The sequence below is a fragment of the Diadema antillarum genome, unplaced genomic scaffold, assembly GCF_040938485.1.
Source record: "Diadema antillarum isolate AM-2024a unplaced genomic scaffold, OU_Dant_1.0 seq00000432_RagTag, whole genome shotgun sequence".
NCBI classification, from domain to species: Eukaryota; Metazoa; Echinodermata; class Echinoidea; order Diadematoida; family Diadematidae; genus Diadema; species Diadema antillarum.
Window position 1 is genome coordinate 302,501 of NW_027271412.1, and position 24,518 is coordinate 327,018.

Genomic DNA, 24,518 nt, shown 5'->3' on the forward strand with positions numbered 1-24,518 from the left:
GGTGAAAGTTCACATCGGCCTAAGTTCCTAAATTTTTCTGTCTACACGCTGAACTTAAGGAGAGCGTGTATTCGCTGATATTTTTTAAAACTCAATACTTTATATATATATATATATATATATATATATATATATATATATATATATATGATATTTGAATGTTGTATCATTCATCATTACAAGTATTTCGTTATTATGATGTATATAGTTATTTCAACAATATTTCACATTCCTTGTTCTAATAATTCAATTCATTCGCAAACATCAGCTGTAATCCCATAAACACATTAAGTGAAGTTGGGGTAATGTGGGGTTGCAACAGATCTCACTTTATGAAATTCCATAATTTTGCTAGTTTAAGGCTAGTTTTCTTGAAAGTTGTCTAACTTTATAAAACTCAATTTTGACATGGTGTGCATTGCACTTTCTTTGTCGTCATGTTGCTTTATTCCCATTTCTCTTTCTTCTATTCCTTCGTCTTTATATTCTGTTGCTTTTCCTCCTTCTTTTCTTCTTCTGCGTTTTAATCTCTGCTGTTAAAGCACGAGAGTTGCTATCATAATTTTTTTTATAAAGAAAATGGGACCCTTGTATCATGGTCGGAAGGTTGTACAACCTCACGTCGTGTAGTGTGCGGTGGGCTGTAGATACCAATGACGCACTCTCTTGATAACTTGACCGTCAGCCATGTGGTACAAAGATCGGCCAATAAATATCTTTGTGCATCGTTTGGTCTGTTCCGCAGGATTTGCAACAACTTCCGGACGGTGACATGACGATGGTTGGGGAGCGCGGCGTGACCCTGAGTGGCGGACAAAAGGCCAGGATCAATCTGGCGAGAGCCCTCTACGACGACGCAGACATCTATCTCCTAGACGACCCCCTCAGTGCGGTGGACAGTGAAGTCAGCAGGCAGATCTTTGAGAAGTAAAGACAATTCAATGCTACAGACACGTCACAATACATTTTTGCTCAGTATGGTCAAGGAGGTATACCTCCTTGGTATGGCTTTCAAATTAGCCGCTTTGAAATCGTGTTCCTCATTCTTTTACCAGCATTGTTTGCATCAAATCAAATAGACAATGTTCACGTGCCACAGTTGACCTTGTCACCCCCCCCCCCCCCCCCGAATGCCATGTGGACTGAATATGTCGAACAGTGCAAGCGGGCATATTAGCTTTCTCCCTGTGATGATTATGAAGTCTGTTATCTACATTGCTGGTTTTTGTTTTTGTTTTTGTTTTTGTTTTTGGATTTCAAGACAGCATTTTGTATAGATATGAGTGTGCAGTGACATCTGTCTTGTCGTTTTTCATGCTCAAAATGTGAGTTTGAATCTAAACCCTAATTTCTGTTGCCATGATGAACGTTTATTTCATCTTTAGTATTAGAATAATTATCCTAATGTCGATTAATTAGAAAGCAATTTAATGGAGACAAATAAATATTGTTGAATGATAATGATAAATGGAGAATGATATTATGACCTGAAACAATTTTGAATCAATATTTCTGTACATCATCTCCAAATTGCTTGCACCGCCCCCCCCCCCCCGCGAAAGTTATCAAACAAAGAAGCATTATGCTTCTATAACAGGACCAATAATTGAAACCGGTGTTTTTTCTTCTTCTGCAGTATCAAGTTGTAGTATAATATGCAAATGTCTTTGGAGCGACTGTACATTTTCTCTCTCATGATTGAGTCGCTAGTGAAAGTTTTAGGAACCAAAAACGAAAAACGAAGGAACTTCATGAAGCAATTCAAAGACAAGAGAAAAAAAAATACTAGATAGGCTTTTATAGTGGGACAGTCTGTACAGCCACAATGTTCATCTCGTGTAGTCTCTTGTCAAAAGTGTATTCTTGTTCAAATTTGAATTTCTATCCTTGCAGCTGCATCAAGGAATACTTGGCCAAGAAGGTGTGCATCCTCGTGACACATCAGCTTCAGTTCTTGAGTGGTGCAGACCAGATATTGGTTCTGAAAGAGGTAGGCCCAACTGAAGAGAAAAGACACGGACAGAGAAAAGCCTAATTTTAGGACACAAATAACACTTTAAAAAAAAAATCACTTTTTTTCACTAAGTATACTTCTAAAATCTTCTAAAGTAATTTGGCCTGCATATGACGTGCGCACACATGCACGGTCAAAGACATTAACTTACAAACCGCTTGATTTTAACGTAATTTTCATTAGTATTTAGTGTACTTAGAAAGGATCTCGGGTGACTTGATTTCATTCCTTAGTGCAAACATCAAGTCGAGTGATTATGCCATTTTGTTTAAAGAGAAAATGTATATGGCTATCTGGTTGCGATTGTAGATGATCTAGCAAGTGTATTGTTGGTGAGAATAACATTTTCCTTTTGCACCGGGAAAATTCAGTACGACTGAACTTCATCAATTTTTATGATTTTGTGGATGAGCATAGTTTTGTATCGAATTTGATATCTCCAAGACTACTTGCATGTTATGATCTTTGAGATAATCCAGTTGAGTGCTTCATTTGCTGCAATAATATATATATATTATATATCCACACATAATACAGTGAATTCTGTTCAAAATAGTATAGGTAAGATTGATGAAATTTCACGGTGAACTCAAGTTGTACACTGACATTTTCCTGGGCTTTCTATAAGGGACAAATGGAAGCAGTAGGGACGCTGGATGAACTCCACGAGATGGGCATTCCGTTCTCACAGCTGATGCTGAAGGCTGACCCGGAGGAGGATGAGGAGGAGGACGATGACGAGGATGAAGCAGAGGAAGACGCGGCTAACGACGATGACGTCCCTCTTGGTTTGGTCGCTTCCGGCTCCTTCAAGAGGAGTGGCTCGTTCAAGAGAAGCGGTTCCTTCAAAAAGAGTGGGTCTTTCAAACAGAGTGGCACCAAAGGGAAGGTAAAGTTTAAGAGAATTAGCCAGCCTTTTGATTTTATCACAGATATCTAAATAATGTAGTTGCAATAGCAGCTTGCTACGGGTCCAGCAATCAGATTTTGTCGTGATGCGGTCAACTATATTGAATAATAACAGTGCTTATAATGGACACTTTAGTGAAAATTGAGACCCGCATGTTTTCTCCTGTTGGGTTGTCATAATGGTCTTTTATCTCTCTTGGAGAAAATTGAATTCTTAAATTGATGTTACCTAAGGGTAGTGAACAAAACTGAAGCTTTGCATAAAATCGTTTTTTCGTTACTGAATGTTATTTCATGACATTGTGTTTATTTCCGATACTGAAGGCTATAATTATTCTTTATGAGATTTTCATTGAGATATTCGGATCTTGGTTGCCTCCTTTGGATTTTACTCTATTTAATCTTTAAAAACTCTCCATAAGATGGTCATTCTCCATTGACGCTAAAAAGAGCAAGTCTATTATTAGTTTCTGACGTGTATGTGTTAGTCCTTTGTTTATTGTCATAAACCATTCAATTATCAAAGGTGTATTTAGTGCATTTTTGAAGCATCTTTGCTTGTGAAGTGTAATTCATTAAGACCAAAAATATAGAAAGAATGACAGATTTGTAAGAATTGTATAAATTGGTAACAGGTGAACCGACAGCTCATTTAAAGAACATTTTTAGTCTTACAATGTCATAAGCGAACGACGTGGTAATATTATTCACTGTCTTGTCTCATTGTTCCGAAATTTAAATGCCATTTGAAATTGTGTGAGCGCTAATAGAGGCTCAATGGGTAGTATTAATTTTATCATCTTTTCTTAATTAAATTGGTAAGTCTTTAACTGCTTAATAGGTATTGGAGAAAGATTAGATTGAAATGGTAATCCCATTTAATCTGCACGATATCAGACAGAAAAAGTTACGGATTTCATTGAGACATGTACAAACATCAGGATTACTATTATATTCTCACTCCTGGAATGAGCTTCAAATCAAGCAATTTAGGGGTTTTTTAAAATTCTGCAGCCGAAATAAACTATGTAATACGACCAAAATGGAAACTATATCTTAATTTTTCCTTACAGTATAATGGTAGCAACGAACCAAAAAAAAAAAAAAAATCAGAAAAAAAAAAATCCATCTTTAAACCACAGAGATTTAATTTTCTTAAAAGGTGTTGGGGGGGGGGGTGTATTTTCAAACTCAGTAAAGGTGACATTATTGTAGGTAGATATAGGTAGATACAATTACGCGGGGCGCTGTGGCAAGTGGATATGACTCCAGACTCCCGATCGGAGTACCCGAGTTCGAATCCCGCCCAGTGCTTACGTCTTTGGACAATATGTTTTTAATCACCATGTCCACCATGTCCCAAGTGTATAAATGGGTACCTGGCAATGCTAGGGTAATAATAATGGCAGGGCCCTCTGGTAGAGCAGTGGCAACACTGAAGAGGTTACCCTGGGTGAATAAGACCGTTGAATGAACCGTTGGGTAAATAATATCATTATCATTACTGTGGTCGATACATAATTTTTCCTCGCCAGAAAGCGACGAAAACGGACCAGCTCTTCAAGCAGGAATGGACAGAAAAAGGAGGCATCAGTGTTGGGACTTACGTCCGATACTTCTGGGCAGGTGGGAACGTTCTCACACTCTTCTTGATGACGTTCTTTGTGTTAGGGGCGCAGGTCAGTATTTGAATTTAAAAAAAAATTCCCCCTCTCCCGTAAATTCTGCCGACTTTCAGTTGATACTAGTGTATCACAATAATTTGACTCTTCACAACGAAAACCTGTAAAAATTTGCCCAGGTTATAATTCCAGCAGGCCTTGAATATATGAATATTGGGTCAACTCGGTCAACTCGGCATATTAGCTAAAAAAAGTTAAAGTTTACATTTTGATTGTTTAAAATAACAGGTCCCTAGATTAAAGTGTGTATCAGCGCAGTATGTTTGTGTTGGGATTCAGGGTTCAATGCGAGGACCGGCCAGTCATTTCAGATAATTAAGGCCACTTCCATCTAAGAAAGCACAAAATCATATATTCAGGACAACATATTCGCGAAAAAAGAGAGTTATAATTGATATCTTGGTCCTCAACCGGTTTCTAGATTTAGGGATGTGTGCGCATAAGTGTGTTTGTGTTGGAATCCACAGTAATATCTAACCGGCTAAATACTGAGGAAATTACCTAAATCCACAATATTTTTGTATACTGCTTAGTTTAAAAAAAATACTGTTGTGACCATGGTAACATATTGTCAACAACAGAGAAAAAGCACTTAAGACTTGTTCTCCAGTTTCCTTCGATCCGGTCACGCGTTTCAAATTAGGAGTAATTGGCTCAAAAGATAAAAAGAGTAGTTGATTAACAATTTTTATGAAAATCTGCCGTTGTCATATTGCAACGCATTTGGTAGTAATGTAAAAGGTGTCTTTCCCATCTACCTCTGATAGCGGTCACACATGCCAAATTTGAGGTCAATTGCACAAAAAATGAGAGAGTAGTTCGATTTACAAGATATTTTACAACGGACTGACTGCCCAACTGACCGACCGCCTGACCGTGCAACCGACAATCCGCCATCCAAGTGATTCCTATATCCCCCCCCCCCCGGATTCAGTGTTTTGTGATTAACAAAATTCGTATCTTTTCTTATTTGAAATTAATCAAACGAAGTACTTGTAACAAATATCTTAAATTGATTTGTATTCATCTTAGAGTTGTTTTTGCATAATATATGTCCATTGCACCCATGCGATGTGTGAAAGAGTGCACCAAAATCTTACAGAAGCTAATGTCTTAAACTGTCAGCAGTTGTTTTTACGGGTGCACGTCACGAGACCAACACCCACGAGTCATACAGCTCACGAGTCATACAGCCCATGAGTTCGACACTAAGCTAACAAGGCCCACGAGACCGACACATTTAGCGCCGTGTTGTATCTGTTGAACTCATGGGCTGTCTTTACTAAGTGTCGGTCTCATGGGCTTTATTTGCCTAGTGTCGAACTCGTGGGCTGTAGGACTCGTGAGCTGTATGACTCATGGACCTGTTTTCAATGTCGAACTCGTGGGTTGTATGACTCGTAGGTGTCGGTCTAGTGGGATGACCCCGTGACACCTTGACACAATCATGAGTAGAACATCGTTAATGAGGATCCAAAAGCGATGGTAAATCCGATTCATGTAATCCTTCAGAGAGCTTGGAGTTCAAGTCCCTTATTGTTCTACACACGGTGAAGAGCGTCTCGGTGTATTAGAATGGACCCATAACTACGAAACCCCGTAAAAGAAACCTTGCACGAGTTTGATATCCCGTCATGGGTTAGGAACGTCTATCTTTCTAGAAGAGTTTGTTGTCATTTCAAAACTAAGAATCTTCTCTTCCAAATCTTGACCTTAAAGGGATGGTATAGTTTTAGTTGATACGTGACTTCAGTGGGTTTTTTTTTTAAATGTGTGTGTGTGAGAGAGAGAGAGAGAGAGAGAGAGAGAGAGAGAGAGAGGTGATAAAGTGGAACTACCTATGGAATATGAAAGAGCCTACAATTCTAAAAGGAAACAAAAGTTTGTTTGATGAAGGTAGGTTTTGAAATGGTTGAGATATCCAAAAAACATAGTGGGCCTTGTAAAAGATGGTAGTCTAATAAACATTGAATTCCTCCTAGAATTGAATGCTCTTTCATATGTCATAAACGGTTTTCCATTATCTCACAAAAAAGTGAAAAACTCTGAACCCCACTCGCAATCAAAACTATGCCATCCTTTTGACTTAAAAAAAAAAATCTTATCTGGCGATTTTCTTTTGTGACCTTTGTGACGCAGGGTCATATGATGATGACGTTTATCATCCTCATCTTGTCCTGTTGGCTTACGTATGCTGATTATGGTTGTGCTCTCTTTTTTTAACTTTGTTTTGTCTCGTTAACCTTTTCTGAAGTGCGGTAAGAAAATTACCGACGTATTTTTTATGCTCACCTTTCCCCTGTATCTTCTACTAATATATTCTCATGCAGAACAGGCAGTTTCTGCTCTAAGTGCCTTATTTTTTTTCATAAGAAATACTTTCGTATCTACCGTTGATCTCACCGTCGGCTCTCTTTGTGAATAGGTCATGACCTCAGTATTTGAATCGTTGATGCATTAAAGTTTCGCAGAGAGCGGGCAGAGTAATAACCTCCTTTGGATGTGTCTATAATAAACACTAAGTCCAGGTAAAAGTTTTGCTGAAAGGCAAACCCGTCATAAGCGTGATTCTTTTGACTCGCTACTGCTAACAGACAAGATGTGGTCATGTAATCATCAACCGAGTATGTTCGCTGGCAAATATAAATACGAGAGCTATTTGAATCATACAGATATAAAAAAAAAACAATTGATAGTTCTTGCTCTTGATGTTGCCTTCATCACCAACTAATGTAGTATTAACATATTTCCACAGCAACATAGATACTTTTGATTATATCCTATAAAGTGCAGCTACTATACAGTAAATCATAAGTATCATACAAGGAGCTAAAGCTTCTATTTATTGTAATCAACAAGTTGCATTAAGAATTATTCTCAGGACTTGCCTATACATTTCTCTTTTTTTTCAATACATCTGTGACCCCTTACAAGATTGTTCCTTTCCGAGGAGTGAGTATCCATACCATACGCAAGACTATATTCCATAATGACCTAGCTGTTCGGCCTGCTAATACCTTTAGATTTCAGATAGTGATGGCCGGATAAAACGTGCATCCCCGAAATAAAAGGAAACATAACAATCCATTTAGAATATCAGCTGCCCGATCAGGCCACCAAAAGATAACCTCTTTGGAAATTTGGTGGCTCGATATCACTTTCTTTATTAGCTTGGGCAATGGGGCCATGCTCACGACTAATGTTGAGCCCTGCTGTAGCCCGGGTATATGCAAAGACCACTCTCATTTTGAATTCTTTGAAATGGCTAGTGGAGCACACATTAACACAAGACATTTTGTACAAAATATTTCATCAGCATCTGCAAACTGTTTTTTCAAACGCAACAATTACAGAATTATACATTTATGCGTGGTCCCAGGCATTAGGGTTTGGTGGTGTGTTTGTTTCGAACTGAAGAGTGCCTATCTCTATTGTTGTGACCACAGCTGGTGTACTCCCTCGCAGACTACTGGGTGGGCTTCTGGGGAGACTGGGAGAATTCCAAAGGAAACAAGGCAGAGGTGAGTTTGGCCTTCAATCTTCTTGAGAGGACCCAAGAGTAGAGGGTTGAGACTAACGGAATGTTGCCATCCCAATTTTTCTTAATTTCATTGAAGCGTGCAATTCAGACATGCCTAAAAATTAAAAGGCATTTAAGTAGGAGGGGCCTATCATTTCAAAACCACACAAAGGAGGAAACATATCGAAGCAAAATGTTTAAACATCAACTTTGTTCATTGAGTCAAAGCATGGGTAGCTTAGTGCACTGCTATCTTTCGAGTGATTTCCCATTTGTCATTAGAGGGACCGCATTAGTGGCCATCATTAAGAGGGGTTAAAGATGAAAATCGATGAGAGCATTACGACAGTATGTTACATTGTTAACCTTCTTCTATTTTCCCATTTAAATCAGGGGCGTCACCAGCTTTTTTTCAAGGGGGGTGCGTTTTGACAGTAAATGTAAACTGTGAGATTTTTTTTAATGTGATTCATTGGCTCCTGTGTCATCATGTACATTTACACATACTCTGTATATTGTACATTATACATGTGATTGTATACATGCACGAATCTTTCGCTATGAAGGACTATATACGGGGGTACATTATTGTGACGGTGTGAGATCCTCGGCGATGATCCATTCCGCTCCTTCAGTGCGGAGGGTGTTGGAGGGCGATACCCCCTCCCACTGTAGGAACTTTTTGAAAAAAACAAGAGTGTAAAAGTCGCGTTTACAGAGCATGGCAAAAATAAAAATATCATGAAGGACTATTACGGGGGTACATTATGTGACGGTGTGAGATCCTCGGCGAGGGAGCGAAGCAACCGAGCGGGAGAGGGTGTAAGAGGGGGATACCCCTCCCACGGAGGGACCTTAGTTTTTGTAAAAAAAAAAAAAAAAAAAAGGAGAATTGCAGAACAATTAAATGCGAGCGAGCGGAGCGACCGAGCTTGAAAATTTTGATATTTTACAATCCCAAACTGCGGTTTGTAGCTTATATTTTTTCGCTTTGGAAATGAAGGGGGCGCACCGGGCGCAACTGCTTACCATTACTGGCAGCAACATTAGGATAATGGCATAACGAGTAAATGCGAGCGATTGGAATGAGCGAGCTTGAAAATTTTGACATTTTACAGTCCAAAAACTGCCGTTTTTAGCTCTATCTTTTCGCTTTGGAGATTAAAGGGGGGTGGCGCATCGGGCGCAACTGCTGGCAAGTACTGGCAGCAACGTCAGGAGAATGGCACAACGATTAAATGCGAGCGAGCGAAGCGAGCGAGCTCGAAAATTTTGGCATTTCACAGTTTAAAAAATGCCGTTTTTAGCTACATTTTTTCGCTTTGAAAATTTAGGGGGGGGGGGCACCGGGCGCGACAGTTGGCAATTACTGGCAGTAACATCAGGAGAATGGCAAAGCGATTAAATGCGAGCGAGCTTGAAAATGTTGACATTTTAAATTTAAAAAATTACCGTTTGTAGCTATATTTTTCTCTTGGAAATTAAGCAGGGCGCACCGGGCGCAACCGCTGGCAATTACTGGCAACAACATCAGGAGAATGGGATAACGATTCAAATGCGAGCGAGCGGAGCGAGCCACTTTGAAAATTTTGACATTTTACAGGCAAAAAAAAACTTCCGTTTGTAGCTATATTTCTTCGCTTTGGAAATTAAGGGGCGCACAGGGCGCAACTGCTGGCAATTACTGGCAGTAACATCAGGAGAATGGCATAAAATTGAATGTGAGCGAGCAGAACGAGTGAGCTTGAAAATTTTGACACAGTCAAAAAAACTGCCGTTTGTAGCTATATTTTTTCGTTTTCGAAATTAAGGGGGGGGGGGGGTGGCGCACAGGGCACAACTGCTGGCAATTACTGGCAGCAACATCAGGAGAATGGCATAACGATTACATTGTCTGTATCACTTCAGTCAATCAATTTTCCTTACAACGTTTTTGTCACCCCAAGGTTCCGCAATTATGTTTTCTCAATTTACTTTGTTTTGATTATGCAACCTTATTTTATGATACCAAAGAAAGTGAAATGTTTATGTTCTTTTCGAAAAATGAAATAAAGTTTGAATTGAATTGATTAAAATGCGAGCGAGCGGAGCGAGCGAGTTTGAAAATTTTGACATTTTACACTCTAAAAACTGCCGTTTGTAGCTATTCCTTTTCGCTTTGGAAATTAAGGAGGGGTGGCGCATCGGGCGCAACTGCTGGCAATGTAATACTGGCAGCAACATCAGGAGAATGGCACAGCGATTAAAAACGAGCGAGCGGAGCGAGCGAGCGTGAAAATTTTGACATTTTACAGTCCCAAAACTGCCGTTTGTAACTATGTTTTTTCGCTTTGGAAATTAGGGGGGAGGGGGAGGCGGTGTGCCACTGATAGTCAAGGATGTCGGTTTATGTTCATGATTGGGGGAGGTATGACCAGCGAGGGGGCGTCGAGGTGACCAAGCGGGGGAAGGACGTCTAAAATCTGCACTTTAGAGCATCCCCTAATTGTTTGTGTTTGTGTGTGTGTGTGTTTTATACATGGAAAAGTTGGGAAATAGCCCAGGTCAAGTCTTATTATTGGCAATGCAAGGCATTTTTTTATAGACTATAGTATGTAAAACAACACTCAGTGATCTAGCTTTGATATAACAAAGTGTAAGGTACAGAGGTGTACATTCTACATCACATGGCGCAACATTGCAGCGACTCTTTGCCGTTCGGATGTTCTGAGTACACTGCTCCATCCTGCTTATCATTCAGAATGCCAACCAGGAATCACGCTGAATCACAATCTTTTGTCGGCTCCGGGCTTTTTGAACAATGTTTCACACTATTGATGCCTCTTTAATTATGGTTAAAAGAAATCTTAGAGAAAAAAAAAAATTCTTGCTCACCCTTTCATGTCAATTTCAAAAGCAGTTTACCAACCCTTGAATTACCATTTTGATCTTTTTTTTTTCAACCAGCGCCGCCCCCCCCCCCCCCCCCCCCCGTTACGCCACTGATTGGAGACCTATAATGGGGGAGGGGGTGGGCGTGGTATCTCCCTACCATGCGACGGAGCTTTTGTATTTTCTGAAGTGATAATCCGTTGCACAATGAATGAAATATACCTTACGTATACAGTACGGGCGATAGATAGTAAACACGTGATGTACATGTATAGCATCAGTGCTGCCAGAGCCGGGGTGCGATTGTTTTTGTTTTTTGTTTTGTTTTTGTTTTGTTTAGTTTTCCTCCTGGTGGAAAAAAAAATAAGAAGAAAAATGAAAAAAGAACAATTTTTTAGTGTCCGGCGTTGAGGTCGCTCGCAGACTGAAGCGTTTTTTTTTTTTGTTTTGTTTTTTTTTTTTTTTAGGTTCTGAAGGGGGGTGCGTTCGCACCCAGCGCACCCCCCTGGTGACGCCCATATAAATTGATGGCAACGATTAAAACAAAAGCTTTGAACATTGTTGTACAGGTTAATGAAACATATCCCGATTGGCTGATTAATCTGAACTTGACAACCAACGACTCGGCCGGTGTCTACGGTGGCTTGGTGGGAGGACTGATGCTCTTTGGAATCATCAGGGCATTTCTTACGCTTCGTATCATGATCACCGCTTCACGAAACCTGCACAATCTCATGTTCGCAAGTGTCACGAGGTCACCCGTCCTCTTCTTCGACACGACCCCTACCGGTAAGTTCCCCGCTCCTAGGGGACTTCCTATATGGTCACCTTTGGACGTCATGTCCAACGGTGACCTTCCAACCCTTCACATTTAGAGGTTACTATTATCCCTTTCCAATAGGTTTATCTTAGAGTGGATGTACCATCATACGGAGAAGTGAAAATCTCAAATTGCATTCTGTTTGTTATGATGATTGTTGCAACAATTTTGACATCATCCTGGTTTAAAGACCAGACTTCCCTGCGTATATTATGCAAGGTTATGTATTATGTATACCTGAAAAGTATATATATATTTTTACTATATATACGCTAAATATATCGATAGGTTTTCATTTTCGCGAATTTTGCGAATCGGATGCTAATCGAGAAAAAACACGCAAAAATATTAACTCTGATTTCATTATAAATATTTTCAATTTTTTCAATTTCAATTTCAATTTATTTTCGTATTTCTCGATGGAAAATACATGGTATATAACAAAATAAAATACAGAATGTCCAGCTTGGATATATACATGAAGAAATAGGAATACAAAAGTAATACATAACGGTCGATGTGTCATTTTCAATCAAAGTAAAGGATGCGAAGAGAAATACGATGGAACCTACTAAAAAGCAAAGCTTGTTGAGTGTAGGTCCCAACAAAAGCCTAGTAAGGGGAACAGGATGAGGAGCACGGGTACAATTAAGACCAAAAGTAATGATAAACAAAAGAGAATGACTATTACTCGGGGCTCAGAAGATTCTTCTCACATGCATTTATGTGTGTGATAAAATGAGAACAAGTAACCACATGCTGCACACTATAGCAGTTGCTCTCATAGCAATTTAGACATGGGAGTGACAATGACGTGAATACTTAAGTACTATTAGGGTTTAAACATTCCGGCTTCCATAGACACGGGGAAAGATTAAAAAAAATGGAGAACATGAATCAATTGCAATTCCTATATTTGATATACCAGCCAGCTGCAATGATGCATAAAAGAAAGGAAAAAAAGAAAGGAGGGGAAACTATGCGACACGACCAAGGTCTTACTAGAAGTGGAAGGAAAAACACCGATGGGAAGGAATTTGAGAGAGCATGCAACTAAAATGTATATGCATGAGTCTGTTCACATGGCAACAACCGAGTAGTATAACAGAGCAGCTATCAGCATAATAAAAAGGAATTTTAGTGCACTTGTGTGTTGTAGCTATTCAATACATGCTGTCTGAGTTTACGCTTAAAGGATGATAATGACAAGCAGCTTTTAACCTCTGTTGGGAGATCATTCCAATATTTATTATTTATTTATTTATTTATTTATTTATTAAAACATCTTTATTCAGGATTACATGATCAGCAAATATACTGATTTTCATCAAGGTCCTGAGATACAAATGTTATATAAAATCATTTATGATATATACAGATACATACTGAAAAAGTTCCAAATCAGCTACAGTTTCATCAGAATAAGGAAAATGCGAATTAAATACATAATAAAAAAATTTCATTTTATTAATTTACAATTAAAAACAAATCAAAAATTTTTGCACTTGAAAGGGGAAACTCTTTTTCAGTTGAGATAAAAAATACCACACATACCTACACACAACACACGTACAAGCACTCATGTACACACACACACACACACAACACACACATACGCACACACATACGCACACACACAGACACAACACAGACACACACACACACACACACAACACACATACGCATACACAGACATAACACACACACACATACACACACAACACACATACCCATACACAGACATAACACACACACACATACACACACACACAAACACACACACACAAATTGATACATAAAATTCAGAACACATATACATACACTGAAAAAGAGGGGAAACCTTTCAAATAATCACCAAACAATGATTAATGCTATAAATAAGGCATATAAATTAAAAACAAGAATCAAAAAGAATAATTCCCTGTAGCTGAGATGTTTACATAGAGAATAATAACAAATCAAAACAATACTTCGCGCACAAAAAATATAATCAGTCAAAAAAAAATGGTCAAATTATATATAATTCTGACCATACAGAGATAGTTAAATGTAACAGTCAGTAAGCTGACTATTCACCGAATGGTCAGTTAAGAACGCTAATTTGTTTGGGCAACTGATTAAAATATTTCTTTTTATATAACACTTTAAAACTGGTTAACGACTGAGCATTTTGTAAATCTTCAGATAAATTGTTCCAGACTTGTGCACCTGCATATCTAAAAGATCTTTTAAAACATTCCAGATTTGGTTTTGGAACCGTCACTTTTAAAGAATTTGCATAGCGAGTGTTCAGTTCATGTCGATCAAACACCATTTCAATGTCTTGACAAAGTCGATTAGGGGCAAGACCATGAATACACTTGAACATCAAAGTAGCCAAGAAATAATCCCGTCTTTGTTCAAAAGATTGCCAGAAAAGCTCTTTCACTAAATCTAAACCATGAGTAGTAAGAAAGTCAAAATTCCCGGTAACAAAACGGGCTGCTCTCTTTTGCAATCGAACAAGTCCGGATTTATAGCCAACACAACAATTTCCCCATACAGAGCAACAATAATCAGTACAAGACTGAATGATCGTTTTGTAAAGGATATTCAGCAATTGAGCATTCAGAAATTTACGTAACATACCAAGAGAATGAATCTTAAATGAAAGAGATTTACAAAGTTTGTTGACATGCTGTTTCCACGACAGGTTCTCGTCGACTTCAATACCCAAATATCTTATACTTTTAACTTGTTCAATCTGATAATTTTCAATTGATATATTAAGCTTTTCAGACGAAGAAGATTTCAAAAGCATAACTTTAGTCTTATCAACATTAATTTTTAATCTATTATTTTCATACCACTTGCATAGTTCATCTAAACTATTTTGTAATGTAACAGTAACGTGATCAAGATTTTTGTGGGAAACGTACAATACAACATCATCAGCAAAAATACAACAGCGAGCTGATTTCAAACTTGTGATAATATCATTAATGAATACAAGAAACATAGTGGGGCCAAGTGTACTCCCTTGGGGGATACCTATTTTCATTTCTCTCATACTTGATAAAACACCATTGCAAAAAACTGCTTGTTTTCGACCCGATAGGTAATTTAAAAACCATTTCAATTCAATATCCGAAACTCCATATTTAGACAGTTTGAATAATAGAAGATCATGGTCAATACAATCGAAACATTTTGATATGTCTAGAAAACATGCTGCTACCATTTCATGCTCATTGAACGCTTCGTACCAATCATCTGCTACTTGATGAATGCAAGTATTTGTGGAATGATTAATTAAAAATGCATGCATTTAGGACCTGTATACATAATTGTGTTTTTAGCGAAAACTGTTCGAGTTCGTGGAAGGTGATAAGCGTCACTCTGGCGAGTTGGATAGTGGTGGACAGAATTGTTTCTTATGAACATCTGTAAAAAGACACCAGGAAGATCTTTTGAGGAAAGTTTATACATAAAAATACCTAAATTATAACCAAACAAATCTATCAGTTTTAAAATCTTATTTTTCTGAAATAAGGCGTTAGTGTGAGATAAATACCCAGCATGGTTAATAATTCTGATCGCTCGCTTTTGAAGAAGAAAAAGTGAATCCAGTAAGTATTTAGATGCGTTACCCCACGCAAGAATTCCATAATTAAGATATGGGGAAATCATGGTTGAATATACAATCTGCAAGATATGGTTGGGCAAAAAATGTTTCAGTTTGTTTAGGATTCCTGTATTTCGTGACAAAATTTTGCATAAAAAATTAAAGTGAGTTTTCCAGGAAAGGTCACTATCGATGTAAAGTCCTAAAAACTTTGTACTATCTACTCGGGTTAGGTTAATATCATTAATCTTAACATCAGGAATAACTTGCAAGGAATTGCTAAATAACATATAATGTGTTTTATCAACATTTAATGATAACTTGTTAGCGTAAATCCAGGACTGAACAGATTTCAATTCATTATTCATTATACTTACGAGGGTATTGGGATTGCGGTGAGATAGAAATAAATTTGTATCATCAGCGAAACAAATAAAAGAAAGAATCTGTGACGAATTTTGGAGATCGTTGATGTACAGGATGAATAAAAGTGGGCCAAGAAGAGAACCCTGGGGGACACCGCAAGAAGTTGACGTCATACCTGACTCATAGCCATTTATATAAACAAATTGTTTTCTGTTTGTGAGATAGTCTTTAAACCACTCTAAAGCCCTCCCACGGATACCGTATAATGGCTTAACTTATAATGCAAAATTTGATGGTCAATGGTATCAAAAGCCTTCGAAAAATCGAGAAAAACACCGATGGTGTGGGAAGCATCATCTAAAGCATGAGCTACGTGCACGCACGCATTAAACGTGTGCGATAAATTTTCTCTGTTCCGTACTGTCCTCCACAATCGCGAATTCAACCACTCGCGAAATTGTTACGAAATGCAAATAGGCTGTATACAGCAGTGGTATTTTATTCTACACGCTATTTTCTACAGTTTTTCCCTTTATTATTATTTTTCTTTTAATTTAGTACGTAGGTTGTATTCTAACATTGAGTATATTCCTTTCTGAGTTAGTTAAATAGTTTCCATCTGCCTTAATTTCAGTAACATTTTTGTTTGTCACTCAGGACGAATCCAGAACCGTTTCACCAAGGATATCGGAACGATGGATGATCAACTTCCCTACAATTTCTTTGATTTCCTCCAGGTGAGCCTGAGTGGGTGCTCAAGAGGATCAGGATATCAAAACGATTGTCTTATCTCTCTAAGTTCCTGGGATAATTTCCTGCTGAAGTTGTCACCCTTTCCCTCATCAAATTGCCAACTCTGAGTTTTTACTACGTATCCACGGAGGAGTAGGCCTGTTGCTAAAAAAAATATTAACGTTAACAACAACAAAACATTAGATTGAGCTGGCATCAAATTGGCAACTATGAGTTTTTACTGCGTATCCTCGGAGGAGTAGGCCTATTGCTGAAAACAAAAATAATAACATTAACAACAACAAAACATTAGATTGAGCTGGCCAAATCAATTGAATATGCAAAAAAAATTCGGCAAAAATTCAAAAATTTGGCATTTGCCATTCGGACAGAATCCAAACTGTAGAAAGCGATTACGAAGCTTTTGATAATTTTGCAACCAAAATGAATACAGGTATATATCAAATATATCATATAAGCAGGTTTCAAATGAAAAAGAAATTTCGCTCTACCATACGAATTACTATCCATGAAGGGGAAATTTGTGTCCTGAAGCCGTAGATAAACTGAGACCCATATAACTTGTTATCCGTGACAAGTTGTCATAGTTGTTATAAGCCACTGAAATCCTTGTATCTGATTGGGTAAAAGCAAATTTCTCACAGAACTTAATGTGGCAGTTGTCACTGATAAAAGTTTTATGAAACGAGACGGTTGTTTCTGGAATTTGATATTTAGTTAACCATTCTATTGAGAGTATAGTATGGTTCCAGCTTGAGAATCCCTCGACGTTTTCCCTGAAAAAAAAGACCTGATGAGACTGATATTACAAGGCACAAGATTGTTCTTATTTTTGACAAGAAAAGGTTAGGGATGACACAATTTGTGGAACACCTAGCCCTTGTTTGTGCATCGCAATGGAATACATTGTATACAACATATATTTTTGTTGTTGTTGTTTGAGATTCTGTGCACATAACACCATGAATGGATGGTATGTACTCGTTTACATATTCTAGAATACTTGAACCGTCACTTTGTGGAAATATATCACTACATCCATTTGATATGCGAATGTGGGAAAAAATCACATCAAATCAAAAAAATAAAAAATACAGCAGTGCAATAATGACTAAACTAAGGCCGCGAAAAATAAGGTATCCTTGTCAAATACAGGTATTGTTTGATGAATGTTTTGTTTTGTCTGGTTCGGTTTGTCCGACTTTGAGATTAAAAGCTAGGCGTTTATAGAAACTCTGTAACTCGGTAAAAATAATGATGATCATGATGATGACGATAATGATGACTGTTATTATTGTCATTATCATTATTACCATTAGAATGATGTAAATGGGAACAAGCTAATTTTCCCCCAAAGTGAGACCTGTTGAACGAATTCTGTGTTCTTCTTGATAACAAAATCCCTCTCCCCATTTCCATTTCACAGATTGCGCTGCAGATTCTCGGCACGGTGTTTCTGATTATTTCCATTAGCCCAATGACGCTGGTCCCTGCAGTCATTCTCTTCATCATCCTCATCATGCTGACGAAATATTCTGTCATAGCAACCACAGCAGTGAAACGTCTCGATGGAACGAGTATGTGTATCAAGTATAGTATTTCCTATACATCTCCTCATTAAGAGGAATTATACGGACTTATACAAAATAAGTCTGGAAAATACGCGCACGCAAAAGACAAGGGGCCCGTTGCATAAAACTCCAATCGGATTTTTTTTTCTGGTTGAAATCACAAAATTCCGGTTGGAAGCTCCCAACCAGAGTTTTTATGCAACGGATTTTACATTCTTAGGTTAGCAACCTTAAAAAAATTCAGGTTGGGCAAATCCCAACCTGAATCTTTTGAGGTTGCTAAAAAAGTTTTATGCAATGGGACCAAGATGTGTCCTCCAAAGGACAAATTTCATTTTCACAACGGACCATGTATACGCATGGCCCTTGTAAGCTAGACAATAGCAGTACCTTTGCATAACTTCACTTGCAATTACGGAGAGCATTAAGTATTACAAAAACATTATCATAGCTAAAGTTTAGCTAAAATGAGTGTTAGGGACAACTTTTTGATAAAGGTTTGAACAGTTCCATGTAGATTTACAATCTTCCTTCAGTGGGGTTTAAAAGTGAATTACCATATACCCTGATTTAGTATTTTTTTCTGTCGTACAGTATGTCCCCCAAAAAATTGCAACGGGACCCTCCGCAATGATATCTTTAAAAATAATGAATGAATCTAAATACAAATTCAGGATATGAAAGTATAACTCATTGCCCACATCTTATAGAAAACCCCATTCGATTTGCTTCAGTGGTCAAAGAGAAATGAGGAATTTTGTAGAGGATGCAAGGAATCTCTTCCCTCCAAGTTCTGTTTATCATTCACACACAAGAACATTGAATTGCTAAAATTGGAAGAATCAGACTCGTGACAAGCTTGTGTGTGAATAATCGACAGATCTTGGAGGGAAGAGATTCGCGACATCCTCTGCAAAATTCCGTATTTCTCTTTGACCACTGAAGCAAATCGAATTGGGTTTTCTGTAAGATGTGGGCAATGAGTTATAGTTTCATACCCTGAATTTGTATTTAGATTGATGCGATATTTTTAAAGATATCATTGCAGAGGGCCCCGTTGTATTTTTTTTTTTTTTTTGGGGGGGGACATACTGTATTATAAAATGACTTGTTTCTAGCCTTGAGTGTTGTTTTACCTCATAAAAGATAATGAATTTTGAATTCGCCATGATATAGCATCTTTTGAGTGTAAGTGCAAAATGACTTGTATCTGTACTTGAGAATCTGCTTGGTGAATTGGTAATTTAAAATGATGCTTTCCAAAATTTTGTGATGCATTGTGGGATACCTACTTGTCCATGCAAATCTTGCTGCATAAATGATAAAATATTCCTTCATGTATTACATGGTCATGGACAAAGAGGAAGAAGAAGAAGAAGAAGAAAAGCACCTTTCAGGATCCTTCCATACCATGTTTCATATGCTCATCACGTATATATATATATATATATATATATATATATATATATATATATATGTATATATATATATAACCTGTTTGGTGTCTTGTTTCTAAAACATGCGCTTTCCTTGCCAGGATTAAGCGTTTTAATGCCATTTTAGGTTATAATCTCATATATATATATATATATATATATATATATACACATACATATGTTGCGATTAGGCCTGTAAACTTTTTTTTTTTCATTTCCAAATCCAGAACTGAATACGTATAGGCCGCAATGCACTTGTTTTATCGGTTCTTAATGATCAAAGTATTCATAAATATGTCATCAAGAATGCCTTTTCCCACTCTTTCTTTAACGTTTCTTCACTCAGTTATCTATCGTTGAAGTATTTGTGGATGTTGTCTATTGTACAATATGTGCGGTGCCATAATTTCAGTATAGCAACAGTGAACTATGGGACAACGCAAAAATGTAAAAATAAAAAAAGAATAATAAATCTTACTGAGTGATATCGAGTCAAACTTGGATTTTTTTTTATTTTTAAATTTAGATTTAGATTTATTTCATACTTCTCAAATATCAATGTTGTATCAAAATTAATAGCACAAGTTCTTTTACCTTGTCAACAATGTACAAAACAATGAGGTCACTTTGAAGGTATAGTGCGGTCTTAGATTTGTCTTTCTTTTACTCATTTCACATGATGAGACTCAAAGCGATAGACACAGGAGATTACTATAGGTTCAGATGACATGTGGCTTCACTCCCAAACGGTGCCTGCGACGATTATACTTGACCATCACCTTACATTACATTCAGGGATTTATTATGAGAGAGGTATACAACATAATGAATGGACGATTATTGATACTTAGATGTGATTGTCCTCAGGGGATAATATACAAGTCGCTGCCACTTAATATCTAATGAGAAGAGGAATGAAAATAGTCTCTAAATAAGAACAAAAGTGTTAACGTCTGAATGTGATAGGAACATGCAGCCCGTTTCACAGACACGACATGCGATGTAAACGATATGTTCATCTTCTTGACTGCATTTTCTTCCCATCTCTCTATCTTTCTATCTATCTATTCTTCTATCTCTATCTATCTATCTATCCATCTATCTATCTATCTTTCTATCTATCTATCTATCTATCTATCTCTATCTATCTATCTATCTCTACCTATCGATCTATCTATCATCTATCCATCTCTATCTATCTATCAATCACTATCTGTCTATCTATCTATCTATTTATCTATCTATCTTTCTATATTCTACCTCTCCTGCTCACATCAGTGCGTAGCCCCGTGTTCTCGCATACCACCAGCTCCCTGCACGGTCTCTGGACCATCCGGGCCTACGGGAAGGAAGTGGACTTCGAGAAGCAGTTCTGCGTCCACCAAGACCGGCACTCAGAGGCTTGGTTCATGTACATCGCCACCAACAGGTGGTTCGGCCTCCGCCTCGATCTCCTCGTCGCAATCTTCACCTCTGTCATTGCCATCACCTGCATTCCACTGTCTTCAGTTCACTCTTGTTAGTCATTTTACAAGACTGGTTTTGTTTTTACTTTTTTTTTTGTTAAACAATCTATGAAATGCTTTTGTAAAATTTGGTTCCAATTTGATACATCGTCATAATAGGAGCGATTGCACTAGTTACATGTATTTTATTACCCACAAGCAAAATCATGAGGATTTGAAGATATGTTTCAGATAGACGATATTTTTATGTTGTGTTGTATAAGGTAATAATACCCTGGAATTGAACATAGTCAAAACTTGGCTTTATAGCAAAGAGTGTATTAGATTTCTATCGATGTATGACATGCATATGCCCATGTATTTCTTTCCAAAGCAACAACATTCCGTTTTCTACGTCAGATAATCTTTGAAGAGTACAACATTTGTCATAGCTTCATCATTGTAAATATGAATGTGTGAGATATTATATCACAAGACATAGAAAAACGTCAAAGCACATTATGATACCTGTATGTGGTAAACTATAAAAAGCCAAAAACTACCGAAACATGAATGTTACACGATTCCTCCCCCCCCCCCTGAAAATCGTATATGGTGTTGATAGTCAAGAATGTCCTAAAATCTGATGTTAACAGTGTGAATACATATAAATATATATATATATGTATATATATACTAAGTTGCACTCCAGGAATGGAGTAGAAGCAAACCAAGTTGCTTTATAGTGATGTGGCCTCACATATTAATAATATCTTCCAGTGTCGCGATTCGTGGCAAAAGACCCGGGACAGATTGGGGTTATTCTGGCCAACTGCGTCGCTCTAAGTGGAGTTTTCCAATTTTGTGTCAGGCAGAGCACCCTCGTGGAAAATCAGGTAGGGCCTATCAAGCGCCAGAACACTTCTGTTTTTTTGTTGTTGTTGTTGTTGTTGTTGTTTTTTTTTTTGGGGGGGGGGGCAAAATGTATATTATTAGTGTATTACAATTTTCGCCCAATTTCGCATTTTCAGTTATGAAATTGACAACTTTTAGACAAAAGTGCCTTTATTGTTCATTTTTGTCTTTGGATAATTGATTCATTATTTGTCACAGAGGGCAGGGGGGGCAAAAACTTGTTTTGCCCCTAAAAATTTTATTTGGGGGGCAAGTGCCCCCTCTGCCCCTCGGTTAGGTGTAATAATGTCAGAGGTAAAAATGTCAGAAGTAACATTTTCACCTCTGAAATTTTTACCTGGCACCTGCCCCTCCCCCCCCCCCCTGTTTCCTGCGCCTTTAGGGCCTATACATGTTCTTGCAATCCAGGCGATAGCACTGGGGGGATATTCTGAATGTCAATTCAAATACGATATCACTCTGTGAACATGACCTGCTGCTGATTGAGTGGCCAACTGACCTGCGGATTGTATACAGTCTGTCGGTCACTCCACTTGGCAACTGCTTCAGTCATGGCTGACATGACATGAAAATCGGTCATTTCGAAAGGCGTGGCATGCCATAAAAGATATAGATTCGTAATTATGAAAACTTTTGTTTTATGTTGCATTTTTTTTTCAAGTACATCAGCACATTGTCACATCGGCACCAAATTATCCCAGCATTCTTCCTCGTCGTAGAACACCTGTGCGTAAATTGTCTCCGTAGTGCTTTCAAGTGTGATGTGATGTAGGTATATTGTATCCCCACTCCAAAGAGGGAGTATTCGTCCAAGCATGAATGATTGACACGACATAATAGAGTGAATATCACAATATCTGTGGAAATGAGCTAATTGGCGGAGTCTGCGCTCTGCGAGTACTAATTTCTATTAGATTGTAATTGTCACTGATATACCTAATTGTTTCCTGACGACACGTGAAGTGTGATGTTTCATACTAACTTTCTATTCTATACCTGATTGTCTTAATTCTTCTATATCATTCGGGTTTTTTGCACTTATCACATTCACTGAGGTCAGTGTTTGCATTCAGCCGCTTTTCATTTTAATATTGAATCAAGAGGGACCTGAAACTCGACGACGTAATCTCATTCTGATCTTGAGAACTTGGCACCACTTCTTTATCTGTTATACACATCCTTCCTCCATCTTCACCTCACCCTTTTCCAAAATTTTTCAAGATGACGTCAGTAGAGAGGGTAATAGAATACACCAAGCTGGAATCAGAGGGTCCCCTAGAGAAGCCGGATGCCAAACCCCCTCCTGGCTGGCCAGCAAAGGGAGCCATCACCTTAGAGGGGATGTCGCTGGCTTACTCCAAGGACACACCGACTGTGCTCAAAGACTTGACCTGTGAAATCAACCCGAAAGAAAAGGTGATATATGCGCCTGATTGAATATTATCGAACATCATCTCTACATACTTGACTAAATGAATGGACAACAATAATGACATAAACACCCTGAGCCATTACACGCACAAACAAAATGTGTTGGCACAATGGTGTCACAGATGGTCCTGACTGACATGTTTAGATAAACATGAATTTCAATTCAAATTCAAAGGTTTTAAATTACTTGTCACAAAGACTTTGTAATGGCCCTACCGGATCGATGATCATGAATGAGAAGTTCAATTCTCAGGACTTCAGACAAAATCGTGTTTGTCTTGCATTTTATATGAGTTGCTCATAAACTATATTAATATTAATCCTGCAGAGATAATTCCTTCCACAGATTGGCATTGTTGGTCGCACTGGGGCGGGTAAAAGCTCTCTGATCACGGCGCTGTTCCGTCTGGCCGAACCCGTAGGAGTTCTTCAGATAGATGATATCCAGACGACTGAACTAGGTCTCCACGACATCCGCAAGAACATCTCCATCATACCACAGGTGCGAGAGAGCAAATCTGAAGCCTCTATCATCCATCCAGAAGCAAGAGGGAGGAAGGGGTTGGGGTTGGGGGAGGGGACAACCACCACAATTGTTCCATAGTCTTCTGAGTCTCCAAACTAACATCAACTTCATAGTTGTGTTTGTGGTACAGTGTAATATGACATGAATGTTTGGGGATTACTTGAGGCAGGCAATGGCAGGGACTGATCAGTGACCCCAGTAAAATGGGATTCACAAAGGATGATGTCTTCCGGTATGTTGCGACCTGTGCACAACACACACACGCACGCACATACAAATACAATCATGAAAGGCGATCCAACATAACATTTTTGAGGTACTGTAGCAGACATCTTGTATTCATGCGCAGAAAATAGAGGTAAAACTCTCACTGGAACTCAACTCAAACTTAGATACGATGACACAGAAACAGGGTTCCTCCTTTTCAGTGTTTTTCAGCCCAGGTTCAAAGTTCAAAGTTCAAATCAATTTCCGGGTTTTTTCGACACTAACATAATATACATCTCACTTTCTTTAGTGACAGAAATCATGTAAACAAGACATTGTTTACATTAAAATTATTAAATGATGTAAACAAGACTTAAATTGATTTCGCAAAGTGAGCCCTCACTTCAGAAAATCTTTGTTAAACAAATTACCCACATGCAAGGTGCCA

General features: G+C 38.0%; 1 protein-coding gene across 1 annotated transcript in view; it reads left to right on the forward strand.

The window, feature by feature from the left end:
* The window catches only part of LOC139732551 (ATP-binding cassette sub-family C member 4-like), a 55,085-nt gene that overhangs the window by 18,881 nt on the left and 11,686 nt on the right, over positions 1–24,518 (forward strand). Inside the window, exons 13-24 of the mRNA XM_071643405.1 lie at positions 746–927; positions 1,894–1,990; positions 2,643–2,903; positions 4,459–4,602; positions 8,052–8,126; positions 11,566–11,785; positions 16,444–16,523; positions 17,966–18,116; positions 20,825–21,064; positions 21,772–21,887; positions 23,128–23,322; positions 23,684–23,839. Of these exons, the coding sequence (XP_071499506.1) occupies positions 746–927; positions 1,894–1,990; positions 2,643–2,903; positions 4,459–4,602; positions 8,052–8,126; positions 11,566–11,785; positions 16,444–16,523; positions 17,966–18,116; positions 20,825–21,064; positions 21,772–21,887; positions 23,128–23,322; positions 23,684–23,839 (1,917 nt within the window). The remainder of the gene's footprint in view (positions 1–745; positions 928–1,893; positions 1,991–2,642; positions 2,904–4,458; positions 4,603–8,051; positions 8,127–11,565; positions 11,786–16,443; positions 16,524–17,965; positions 18,117–20,824; positions 21,065–21,771; positions 21,888–23,127; positions 23,323–23,683; positions 23,840–24,518) is intronic.